Source organism: Asterias rubens, chromosome 1 (assembly GCF_902459465.1).
Source record: "Asterias rubens chromosome 1, eAstRub1.3, whole genome shotgun sequence".
Lineage (NCBI taxonomy): Eukaryota > Metazoa > Echinodermata > Asteroidea > Forcipulatida > Asteriidae > Asterias > Asterias rubens.
The window spans coordinates 5,744,859-5,758,599 of NC_047062.1; the positions used below are offsets into that span (position 1 = coordinate 5,744,859).

Sequence of the window (13,741 nt, forward strand, 5' to 3'; positions counted from 1 at the left end):
CTGCATACATTATAAAAGGCACTGGATACATTTGGTAATTGCCGAAGACCAGTATTCTCACTTGGTGTGTTCAAACATTATGCATTAGATAACAAATCTGTGGTAATTTGGACTCAAAATGTACAAGAGAATAACGAATATGAAAAAAACCACCCTTGTTGCACAAATGTTGCTTTCAGATGCCTATAATAAAAGGCTTCAAGCCTCAAGTATTTTTATTACTTTGAGTGAGAAATATCTTCCTCAGAAACTACGTTACTTTTAGAGGGAGCCGTATCTCACAATGTTTTATGCAATCAACAGCTTTTCATTGTTCTTTACCAAGCAAGTGTTTATGCTAATAGTTTAAGTTATTACCAGTAGTGTCCAGTGCCTTTAAACTGAGCTGAACCTATGCTTACACTTTGCAACTCCAGGGTCATAATTTTAGTTTAGATTCTATACTTTTCGACAGGTTTCTGGTTAATTTTGACACAAATTCCAGATATAACGCTGTACCAGAAATGGGTCAAGCCCTTTGGGGCGAGTCAATTCTGACATGTGAGCTTTTTAGAATGTAATATAACTTCCATTAATACACGAGCAGAATGATGAATTCGACGAATGTTGAGAACACATACACGGTACTCTTTTAGACAGGAAACATTACTTTATTTTGTTATTATAAAAAGTGACTATATTTGTGGGTGTATTATCAGTTGATGAGTCCTTGTGGGGATGAGATGAGAACTAAAATAGCTTCTTTTAAACACAAAGGTAGGAGCTTAGCCAAATTTATTTGTTCAAACCAGAAAGCACTCCAATACACTGAATTAACCTCAATAAGTTTTCTCATCTTATTGACATTACTCACAGAGAGAGAAAGTGGTAAAGTGCTTATCTACCATCAAACAGACACAACACACCACGACTCTCAAAACACACACACAAGATCAGAAGGGAATATTTCTCCTACACAATAAGAAGTAATCAAAGTATAGAGGTCAAGCAGCCAGCCATCGCTCTCAAGCAGGCATGAAGAAGACCCCCTCTTCCCCCGCTCATCTCGAAGCTCTCTCTCCCTCCCAAGAGAAGCCATCTCGATATCTTTGATTGACCTAATCTAAGGGTAGAGGATCGAGTCCTATGCATTGCTGGATACAAATCTACTAACCCACACTCCCCAGCGGCGATCACCGATAACTGAATTCACATCACGAAACAACGGACACCAACAACTACAACGCATTCATATCAGCAACCACTTTTTTCTCGTAGTCTCCTTCTGTATAACAAATTACAAGATGGTTGCAATTTCACGTTACAATCTTGTTTTATGTCTTCTTTGCATCCAATTTATGCCGTATCGCTTGATCTCCGAGAAGACGAGGACGCTTGGAGCGTTTAAGGGTATCCATGCGCGGACTTTGCGATAATATCTATGGAATGGTGAAAGGACAAGATATCACTTGCTGTCACCGCCGTCAGTGATACAATGTTAATGGTCCTTGGAAATCAGCCCAAAGCTAAAGCATGAATTTAAATTTTCTACCTCTATCTCTAAAGGCGAAAATGAGTTGTGCTCTTTCACCAATATTTAGCGGTTACAGTTCTATAACGTGCTATACATCCTTTAATACTATACGATTTTACAATACCTTTTTTTAGATTTTCCCGCATGTAAAGCTTGTCTGAACCTTTTTTGACAGACTGAACCCTTTGGTTAAAGGAAAACGTTTTATTTCCCCCCCCATTATAGTCTAGCCTTCTCCACAACTATTAACATTTTCAGTGAATTTCACCTCTTTTTTTGTTAGATGTCTTTCTATGTTTGTCCGATCCTATCAGTGTGCATGTTTAATGACTTTTGTGGCGAAGTAAAAGTACACCAATAACATCATGTAATAGGCAGTTCAAAGACAGAACACGGAATTAACCTGAAGGTTTCCACGAACCGTACACATATTTAATTGAAAGTGCAAAATCATCCCGTGCGTTCTTTTCCATTTTACAAGGTTATTTCCCAAACCAGTGACATTTAACCGGTACAAGGCAACTTTAAAGTTTGTTCTGTGATTGTGAAAACGAAAGTGAGTTACCTAACGATTATAACACTCGAGTGTCTCATCCGCTCCCCAGAAACTCCCGTCAAAATCACCGACTTAGTCTTTTCCCCGGAATCACATATCCGTGCTGGAACCAAATTAATTTGTGCCAAGAAGGAATAAATGTGTTAAGCCGGTGTGCATGGAACGTCCATAACCCAGAAGGGCTTTACGGACTCCAGGATGATTGAAAGATGACGAGTTCCCGTCCAGCTTTTGAAGAATAATCCACACAGATGCTTTATCAATGTCTAGGAGTATTAACTCCGTTCTGGGCATGGTCTCGCCGAGTGGAGGAGAAACTGCTGTTTTTACCATTAAGGACATTCTAGTCTGGTATCCTCAGATGAACATGATTCAAAATGGCCGCCAAGCCAAATTTTAATGTCGAACATGCTGCGTTTGCAAGATTGTTTTTTTTCTCACCGGAACACTTACGCTTAATACACCAATGAGGTTTAGAACAGAATATTGGAATTCAAAGTATGTATTGCACGTGTTTTGGTAACAATTGTCAACTGACATACGTTTGTGTTACTTAAAGATATGGACACTATTGGTAATGGTCATAGACCAGTCTTCTCACTTGGTGTATCTCAACATATGCATAAAATAACAAACCTGTGAAAATTTTAGCTAAATTAGTCATCAAAGTTGCGAGAAAAAACACCCTTTTCGCACGAAGTTGTGTACTTTCAGATGCTTGATTTCGATACCTCAAAATTCTAATTCTGAGGTCTCGAAATCAAATTCATGGAAAAATTACTTCTTTCTCAAAAACTACGTTACTTCAGAGGGAACCGTTCCTCACAACGTTTATACTATCAACATCTCTTTATACCAAGTAAGGTTTTACGCTATTAATTATTTTGATTAATTACCAATAGTGTCCACACTGCCTTAAATTGATTTACGAAAACTAATTGTAATACTGAGATACGGGTTATTTTCACAAAAACGGTCTTTGTTTTGCAGGGTTTTTTTCATCAGATCAAAATCACGCGGAGAGTAGGCCTACACATGACAAATAATGTCGCACTTGAAAATATAAGATGGCAAAATTTCTGAAGACATTAGGAGCAGTTATCACACTCTTTGAAACCAAAACCTATCACGATCACGATCACTTACATCCACTGCACCGCAAATGTTTTGGAAATGGTGTTCACATTTATGGTTCACAATGTTGCTTGGCGTACATGGGCCTTCTGATTTCACCCACCAAAAGGGCAAATAGAGATGGCATTATACCCCGTTTCAATTAGTGATAACCCTCATACATTTTCAGATAACGTCAATGCCATGAAGTCATTACAAAAAGATAACCGAAAAGCCATTTGAAAGTCACGGAGTGTCTGGTATCTGGGCGACCCACATTCACAATGGCACACAATGTTGATCATGCTACCATCGGGAATCAACAGGGACGACGCGCGTTTTACAATGGATATATATATTTATGCGAGACGACATTAAAGGCATTGGACACTATTGGTAATTGTCAAAGTCCAGTCTTCTCACTTGGTGTATCTCATCATATCCATAAAATAACAAACCTGTGAAAATTTGAGCTCAATCGGTCATCGAACTTGCGAGATAATAATCAAAGAAAAAAACACCCTTGTCACACGAAATTGTGTGCGTTCAGATGGTTGTTTTCAAGACCTCAAGTTCTAAATTTGAGGTCTCGAAATCAAATTCGTGGAAAATTACTTCTTTCTCGGAAATTATGGCACCTCAGAGGGAGCCGTTTCTCACAATGTTTTGTACCATTAATCTCTCCCCATTACTCGTTACCAAGTAAGGTTTTATGCTAACAATTATTTTGAGTAATTATCAATAGTGTCCACTGCCTTTAACTCAACACATTCTGTATATAGAGTGTATATTGGTGCTGATACATTTTGCCCTCAGCACACATTGGTATAACATTCCTCATCTGACAGTGCACCATTGGGAGATATCAAAATTGACAGGCAGCACGTGGCACTGCATCCTTTGGTGCACGGACTTGACCATCTCAACCCGGCAAGTGTATTCTTGTCTTGCTTGTAACTCAACACTGGTCAAAGTTTATGATTAAATAATGCTTGATTTATCTGATGTATCTGATTTAAAACCAAAAAGTTGTGCCCTTAATTTGTATTTTCCCCATCCGTTCGTTATTCTTCAAATCGGACGGGTGCTAATTTGTGAAAAACGGCAATGTGGACAGATTGGAGTTGACGCCATAGAACAATCACCAGGCTTAATAAGTCACATCGATCAACTATAACGGTCGTTGTTTAATTGGATGAAAGTGCTGCATATAACTGTGTGTATTACTTCAAAATTGATCTGGAACTGGCGGCCACTCAGCTCTGTGGTCTGACCGGTGTGCCTATAGTCCCTGTTCGAAACTACGTCTGGGGCTTAGACTGTGACTTAGGCTGGCTCCGGCTTGGGCCCCGTCATCTCATTTTAAATTGTGTGCTTTCGGCACGGAGCTTCAAACAATCCAGACCCGCGGTTTCGAAAAGGCCAAACTATATGCTATGGGGACACAGGTCGTCTCTCTTGTTTTCTCACCGCAGTATCATTCGTATAACATCTACGTGCCAATACCGTCGAGGCTCTTTCTCCCTATACCGATTGGGATTTAAACAAGCTGCACATGAATTTATTTATCACAAGACTTAACGGGCACTTTAACAAGACGAATGGGTTTGCGTACAGAGGGTGACGTTAAAGCTTTTGGAGTTTACTTTAACCGAATGAAATTTGATTGACTGTGACATCAGCACCAGTTTTACGCAGTCCTGATAATTTACCCGAAGGGTTGTTTCAGTGTGTGTTGGGGGGGGGGGGGCTGCACATAGCTCAAATGCTATGTATTTGCAACATACACAGTCACAACGATTTTGTAGGTAAAATGGCGGCAAGGTTTTTTTTCTGCCGTTGAGAATTGTCATTCTCAGAAATGTCATGAATTCTTTATTTAAAGGATTCCCTTTAAGAATCGATTCAGAAACAAAAATTCCCCATTGAAAAGCACAACGACAGTGCCTATTTTGATGTGTCAAAAAAATGCAAGCTGGCGTTGTCACTGAACTGAAATGAAATCCCAAAATGATGTGATCGCCTTCAGTTCGTCATTCCGATAACTGATATTTTAATCATATGAATTGGATATTGGATCACTACCGGTCTCCACCAAAAATGAAAAATAAAATCTACATCCCCAAATCCACCAAAGTGTAAATCCTCGATGCAATACATCTACGCGACTTGAATCTGATTCCTTGCGTAAACCGGTATCCGGAAAATCAAATGTTACCAAAATCGATGACACGACGGTAGTCACTATACACGCACGCGGTCGAACAAGCGGAAGAATTATTGCACAGGCGGCCCGAAACCCAAACGTGAATTAATAATGCGCTAGCATCCGCATTTATATCACGCGGGGAAAAAACATAATCCAATTCGAGCGGCTTAGAGGGAAAACAATCGCCTCACGAATCAGAGGAATTTCTCTCTTAGAAATGCTTCTACGTATCCCACTTGATTTGACGTGAGATGCTTGGATACGGGGTTTATAATGAAATACATCGACTTCTCGGTTTCTAGAAATGCACAGATAATTTCCTTTCCTTATATTATTTTTTTAAGAAAGTGTCAAACAAACTATTTTTCTTAGACTGGGTAACACGTGGTGAAAACAAAAAGTAGGAAACACGAATCAGGGCCCAATTTCACAGAGCTGCTTATAAAAAGTCACCAAGCACAAACAAATTATGCTTACCAGAATAAGGCTACAGCCATGTCATAAATTGTGACTTTTATCCTGCTCATTTCTGCTAAGCAAAAGTATGCTAAACAACTCTATGAAATTAGCCACTTGTATCAACACCTTTCGTCTTAGACGAAAGGCGCACTTTAAAAATATCCCTGAAGAATTTAACGTTGGTTTGACAGATTGCTGTTTTATGTCAGCCCCCGAAAAAAAAATATGAGAAATTATGGTTGCATATTATAGTTCGCGTATTCTCACAATGAGCATCAAGCATCTGCTCCAGCCTGAACACTCGCAATTTCCAAGAGTCATCTCTGAATTCCTAAATTTCTCCTGCTAGCTGCATCATTATTCAAGATTGTTTGTAAGCTGGTAACGTCATTGCTTATAACGACGATATAATAATTCACTTATGTTCCCTGCTGTTTAACACCATGGGTGGGAAATCTGCAGGAATGCACGTATGTGGGTGCACACATTTTAAACTAATAATAAATTCAATTTCATATGCACTAACAAACAATATGATTTGAACATTAACATAAGCCTATACGTCTATATATATATATTTAAAGACCATAGGCACTATTGGTAATTGTCAAAGACCAGTCTTCTCACTTGGTGTATCTCATCATATGCATAAAATAACAAACCTGTGAAAATTTGAGCTCAATCGGTCGTCGAAGTTGCGAGATAATAATTAAAGAAAAAACACCTTGTCACACGAAGTTGTGTGCTTTCAGATGCTTGATTTCGAGACCTCAAAATTCTAAATCTGAGGTCTCGAAATCAATTTCGCGGAAAATAACTTCTTTCTGGAAAACTTCGTCACTTCAGAGAGAGCCGTATCTCACAATGTTTTATACTATCACCCTCTCTTCATTACTCGTTACCAAGTAAGGTTTTATACTAATAATTATTTTGAGGAATTACCAATTAGTGTCATCTGCCTTTAAGATCTCTGAATAGTACAACCAGTGTGTTGTAAACAAAACCGTGTATAAATACTCTTCACATTTGTGATGTATTTTGTTTTACCTACGAGAACCAAATGTAATTAAGTTTGAGGCGCACAGCCTCTGACAATACCAATCTTTCCAGCTTTTCAATATTACAGACAAGAGCATGTGAATTTAATGTCCCTTCCAAAAGAAATAAATGTCCGTTCGCTTTGACCGGCAATAGGTACAGACATGATAGATTCCCAATTGAACAATTCTAACGCACAGTCATCAATTTGTCAAGGATTTGCAGAAAAGAAAAGAGTGGAAAGAAGACTCGAGATGTTGTATGTAAAAGTGCAAGGACATACTAAGCTTCCAGGATCAATTGCAGAATTTATATTGGCAATCATAAATGCCATTCATTGTCACAACTGTGATCCATTATCCACTAGCGAGTGGAGAACCAGTGCTGAAATTTACAAACAATCAATTTGAGCGAGATTCAGTGTGCTCAAACAGAGACTCATTTTATTCCATAAGTTCAGTTTGCACAATTTATAATTTTGTCGGTTAAAATCATACAAAAAAAGTACATCGGATTGCTGCCCGACCACCACCGCTCATGGAACTTGTAATAAGGGAGCATTGAGCCCAACATTATGTTTTAAAATAAAGGGAGGATTGAGTTGTCTTTCTGTTAAAAATATGTTTGTTGGTGGTGCGCGTGTCTGTTTTTTTTTTTTTCTTTGATTTTTTTTTTTTTTTTTTTACTTTAAGCGACGTGAACCACAGATAATGACAACGCAAAGAGGCGCCGTAGGTCAGTTTGGATTTCAAGTGTTGTTTCGGCTTTCTCATAGTTCTGTAATCAATAAAAGTTGTCTAGTGACCGTGACGTCAACTTACGCTTTTATGCACATCCGGTATCGCGAGTTCTTTAAAAAGCACATTCATTGGATCCCTACGTAAAATCTCTGCACTGACGTCACTAACAGTCGATAAGGGGCCAGACTTTTTCATTAAATGCAATCTATAGATTACGTCATAAACGGTTTAATACGGTATATCAGTGTGACTATAGGCTGATTACACAATTTCACACAAAACAATGCTGTGGCCAACAGGAATAATGCGCCCGAAATAAATCAAGTGTCCATATTGCCCACTCCCACTTGCACAGGCAAAGAAGGTATCCGTTGTACTTTTTGTTTACATACGTCAGGGGATGGGAACAGGTTGCCTTGGATCGGACGAGTTGGTCTATAAAAAGCGTTCGTAACCGTTTTTTATAAAATGCATATGGTTGGGAAAATGTTTTTAAAGTAGAATACAATGATCCACACAATTTGCCTCGAAATTGCGAGGTTTTCCTTTTACTGTGCGAACTAAAACGGTCGGCCATTTATGGGAGTCAATTTGACTCCCATAAATGGCCGACCGTGTTAGTCGACGAGGTAAAAGGAAAACCGTGCAATTTCGAGGCTTGTTTGTCTGGATCATTGTATTCTACTTTAACAACATCTTTCTACCCACATGCATTTTATAACAAACGGTTACAAACGCTTTTCAAAGACCAACTCGACCGATCCAAGGCAACGTGTTCCTTTAAACGTAATAACAACAACATCTTGGCGGTACAATCGAACAGAGTTAAGGCTGACTTTACGTTGCAACTGTCACTGATATAGCTCGAACGTGACCAACACTCAAGCATAATTTGTCCCCAATGCAAATTTAACATTTATTAATTCAAAAAAGAAGATTCGATATATAGCCTCGGATCCCACCTGAGATACATGTCAATGGATTTTTTTACATGAGCCTTAAAGGTACTGACAGTGCTTATTTATATAAACTTTTATAACACACCTTACAAATATTCTGCCTGTTCATTGGTTTAGAGCGCGTAACATGACATGTCTTAGTTTTGCTAGACGACGGCCGTGTGAGAGTGCATCGGTTTGCCGTGCGCTAGTCCGAGGACAATCACACGCGGCGTGCAGTACCCAGACGTCCGTTGCGTGTACGAGGATGATAAATTAACAGTTTGTAACCATTTCGGATTGCACGACACTACATGCAACACAGTAAAAGTTTTTGCAATCTGTATTCGCGTCGTCCGTGGATTGTAGCATTCAGGTCTGTAACTTAAATTTAGACATGTTTGGGGTGTTATAAAACAAATATTGACTGCTTCTACTCGTGCAATGGTTAAAACTATGACTCCCGAGGTGATCCCCGGGGCGTTCATGAACGCTCCGGGGATCACCTCGAGAGTCATAGTTTTAACCATAGCACTCGAAGCAGTCAATATTTGTATAATGTAGGCCTACATTGGTGTAGTTTTTGAGAAATTTATTTAAGAGCTTGTGAGTCCGAAATGATTGAAAACATTGATAGAGGTTTGCACTATTTTGTCAGATAATAACAAATTGAACTTAACATTTCACAGTTTTTTTTTATTTCATGTAGTCCCTAAATGTTTTGTCACATAATGGGCAGATGCTACTTGTCTTGTGCAATTACAAATGTATGCGTGCTTCAAATGCACTGGTGGAAAGTTTGGTAATAATAGTCAAACTAGCCTTCTCACCTTGGTGTCTCCCAACATAGGCCTGTGAACATTTGGGCTCGAATGGTCATCGAAGTTGCAAGATATGGAAGAAACAACACCCTCGTTGCACAACTTTTACCATTCAGATGCATAATAAAAGACTTTAGACCGGAAGTATTTTATTAATTGAGTGAGAAATTACCTCTTTCGAAAAAACTATGAAACTTCAGGTGGAGCCGTTTCTCGTGTTTTATACTATCAACAGCTATCTATATAAATTGCTCGTTACAAATTAAGTTTGTATGCTAATAATTGTTTTGGGTTATTAAACAGTTTCCAGTACCTTTAAACCGCACTTGGGTGTCACGCGTTGTCGTTTGATTAATTTACTGTCAATCAATCAATCAATCAGTTTATTTCCACAGTATCAAACTCACAATCAATATCAAATCAAATGTCAATGAGCGTTGATTATACTATCCTCATACTCCCCGAGGCCCACTTGCCGAAATTGAACCTTATTCCTCAAATATCATCCTCTACATATACTATGTTTGGACTTATAGGCAGTGGACACTATTGGTTTAATTACTCAAAATAATTATTAGCATACCTTTCTCGGTAACGAGTAATGGGGAGAGGTTGATAGTATCAAACATTGTGAGAAACGGCTCCCTCTGAAGTAATGTAGTTTTCGAGAAAGAAGTTATTTTCCACGAATTTGATTTCGAGACCTCAGATTTAGAATTTGACGTCTCGAAATCAAGCATCTGAAAGCACACAACTTCGTCTGACAATGGTGTTTTTTCTTTTGTTATTATCTCGCAACTTCGACGACCGATTGAGCTCAAATTTTCACAGGTTTATTATTTTATCCATAATGTTGAGATACACCAACTGTGAAGGCTAGTCTTTGACAATTACCAATAGTGTCCAATGGCTTTAATACATGGGCCTGGAATTCCCACCCAGTGCACCCCATAGGTATTTGAACCTACAGCCCTCTTTCCCTCTGAATCCTTCAAGGCTTCATTTCAGCAAAGAAGACTCAGAAGGATTTTGGAGGGCTGAGGTTAGTGTGCGAAGGGTTGACGACACAACACTCTCCAATATACGGCATGACAACTATCGTTCGTAATGTAAGTGTTAGTTGGTTCTAAACACTGAACAGGCCAGGCTTAGACACTAAGGCTAAATCACTGTACTCCAATTATGTTCGGCATTGTGACGCCTATAGGTTAGAGACATTATCCCTATCTGGGAACAAGCTCAGGAATTTCTAAACAACTCTGATAAAATGATCAACGAGGGACATGCCTGCGGTGGTTAAAATTATAAAGATACCGAGCATCACTGAAAGATAAAGGTCTATATACGTCTAGACGTTTCATGCAATGTAATCTGCGTGTCTTCAGAAGAGAAGACGCAGGCAATCTTCCTATAAACCACACCACCAACTATCTTCAGAAACAACAACAATATCTCAAAAAATTAGTTTTTCTTTTATATATTTCACATAAAAAGCAAGTCAATCTTGGTTTATTTTTACCTCTTTGCTGGCATAACAACTATACTTTAAGCCATAAAGCAATGACCTTGCTTCATGTTTAAGCTGATGTCCTAGATGACACCATGGAGGACACGAAGTGCCCCGCAGGCATACATCTAAAATGGGTTAAGCAATCATTAACCACACGATATTACGTAATACATGGCTTCACCATTCATACGTCTTTATGTAACATCCTGAACCTGGTCGGGGATAAATGACCTTTTATTTGTTCCTCAAACATAACGGTACACAAAACACATCACACAAGACAATGGGGTTTGACCATGGAGAAAGGACAATGGGGTTGACCATAGAGAAAGGACCACGGTTGACCATGAAACGTTGTCAATGAAGAAACACTTCACCGTTTATACATTTGGAACTCTCCGCCAGTAAAATAACTGTGAAAGATAATGACGACAAAATATAAAATCTGCACTCTTTATAATTGCACAAATTATACATTTGACGGAATGAAGAATAAATAGGGTCGGGTGGGAAATAAGTGGGAACCCTTGGCGTATGTGTACCGTGTGCATAGAGTAGGGTTTAAAGTTTGGATGTTGGGAATACAATATTATTATTATTATTTATTCGGCCAAGATTTCAACAAACAGTACAAGATACAATATTGAAATATAAATACAGAAATATAACAGTATAAGACCATGTACATTAGTTGAATTGTGAATGGAGAAAGTTTGATGTAAAACCATGTGCACGAGTAGGATATGAAACTTTGCACGGTGGAGATACAAATAAAATCTAGTAAGGTTTAATAGGCCTTCATATTAAAAAGCAGTATTTTGTATATAATTTCAAGTAGGCAAAAGGTCAAGTTAATGGTGTAGCGCAATGCAGCAAGATACATTGCTGTCCTATAACGTATAAATAAATAAACACTTCTCGGAGTGGCAGGGAAGTCTCTGTATTTATTTGCCTTCAGTGTGTCATGTGTAAACAAGTGCTCTATCTCTATACAAAAATAAGGAACTTCCAATAAATGAATAAATATCTCTTGACCCACTAGCTACTATTCAAATACATACACTGTAAAGAACTCTTTAACAACAGCCCAAAGTAATTGAAACGTTTTCAGAACATTAAAGACACTATTGGTAGTTGTACTAAAATACCAGTCTTCACAGTTAGAGTTGGTGTATCTCAACATGCATAACATAACAGACCGAGAACTCAAATTCTAAATCTGAGGTCTCGAAACCAAATTCATGGAAAATTACTTCTTTCTCGAAAACTACGCCACTTCAGAGGGAGCCGTTTCTCACAATGTTTATACCATCAACCTCTCCCCATTACTCGTTACCGAGAAAGGTTTTATGCTAATAATTATTTTGAGAAATTACCAAAAGTGTCCACTGCCTTTAATGTTGGCCGACTGACAGCTGCATTTATATGAGGCGTGTCTAACTTCAATAACCTACGGAAAATGTGAAATAAACGCGGTTCCATAATCCACTCATAGGAAATTGATACTAGTTATGCCCCTCGTCGTGTAAAGTGACACTTCAGATACCCCCATCAGAACTTCAAAAGGCCGCCCAATTGATTTGGCATAAGCTGCACACGGTCCTAAACTTTCATTTCGAAACACACTCACCTGGTTTAAAGTTATTCCCCAGCCAGGATAGTCCAGCCGATAAGCAGAATATCACAGTAATGAACAACACTCTCCGTCCCATAAAAAGTCCCCTTGTACGCCTCATTATTCCTTACTCAAAAAGGGTCCAGCCAAGAAAGAGAAATGGGCAGAACTATCACTCAAAAAGCACAATGTCGGTTGGAGGAATTTTATTGTTTTGGTAATTCCCCTACAGACGTCGCGGGTAACCACCAGAACAAGAAGGCGGGCTGTCCAACGTGTTGTCCCCGCACGACGACACTGCTCCTCGGCAAACGCAAGCAATAAACAACCCTGTCGGCACAAAATCCTGCTATGGGGAGATACGAAGCAACACTGTGCGTTCCATGGTCTGAGATTACAAAATGCACCTTTCCGAGTTATATTCCCAGTCACGAAATGAACAAGGAATGTATATTAGAGACTTCAGGGAGGGGAATCAAATCATGAAATCCAAGTCAGAAATGCATTCCACGGGATACTCTAATATTGCGAGGAACGTGTGCAGGACATGTCAAGCACATAATACACTGCTCCATGCACACGGCTCAGAGCTGGACGTTTAGAAGTGTGTGCAGAGAGAGTTGAGAAACACGCATGCAGATAAACACCAAGCAGACGATCTGCGCGTGAATGAATACAATGCACTTGTCCCGGGTCCGCAACATGCAGGGTTTTTTTTTAACAACAAGAGTCAGAGTCAGCTGAGAAATAACCCGCAGCCAATTGAATGACCGGAATCGGTTTCCCATGGTGACGTGAACCCTGGGATATGACGTCAATCGGGGCACACGCGTTATTTATAGGCACACAATCCGTGTCGCTGTGCTCGAGTGAAACAAAGCTACACAGGCTTCTTTTTTTATCAGGAGCGTTACACCTTGAGTGACTAAGAAATGAAATGGAGGATACAGACTCGTGACCATTATGTATTTATGTTGACGTGAAATATTACTGATTAGTTTTCTTTCCACAATTACTAATTTCACAACTCTCCGTTCCAGGTACAACATCGGTAATTACCTTTACCTGTTCGAATAATGAAGCTGATACAGAGCTGCAAAAACTATAATGCAAACAGAACAGTGGAAAACCTATTTTTAAATTTTCAGTGTGAACATATTATTTAAGCGCACAAGTTTTGATTCATATGTGCTGCAGTTATTTGTACGAATGTTTGTCGAGACATCTTT

The 13,741-nt window shown here is 39.0% G+C and overlaps 1 protein-coding gene across 1 annotated transcript in view; it reads right to left on the reverse strand.

The window, feature by feature from the left end:
* LOC117300465 (sodium/potassium/calcium exchanger 4-like) overlaps positions 1–13,174 on the reverse strand; it is a 48,054-nt gene extending 34,880 nt beyond the window's left edge. Inside the window, exon 1 of the mRNA XM_033784217.1 lies at positions 12,528–13,174. Coding sequence (XP_033640108.1) covers positions 12,528–12,633 — 106 coding nt within the window. The 5' untranslated portion in view covers positions 12,634–13,174. The remainder of the gene's footprint in view (positions 1–12,527) is intronic.
* Between the last annotated feature and the right edge of the window lie 567 nt (positions 13,175–13,741).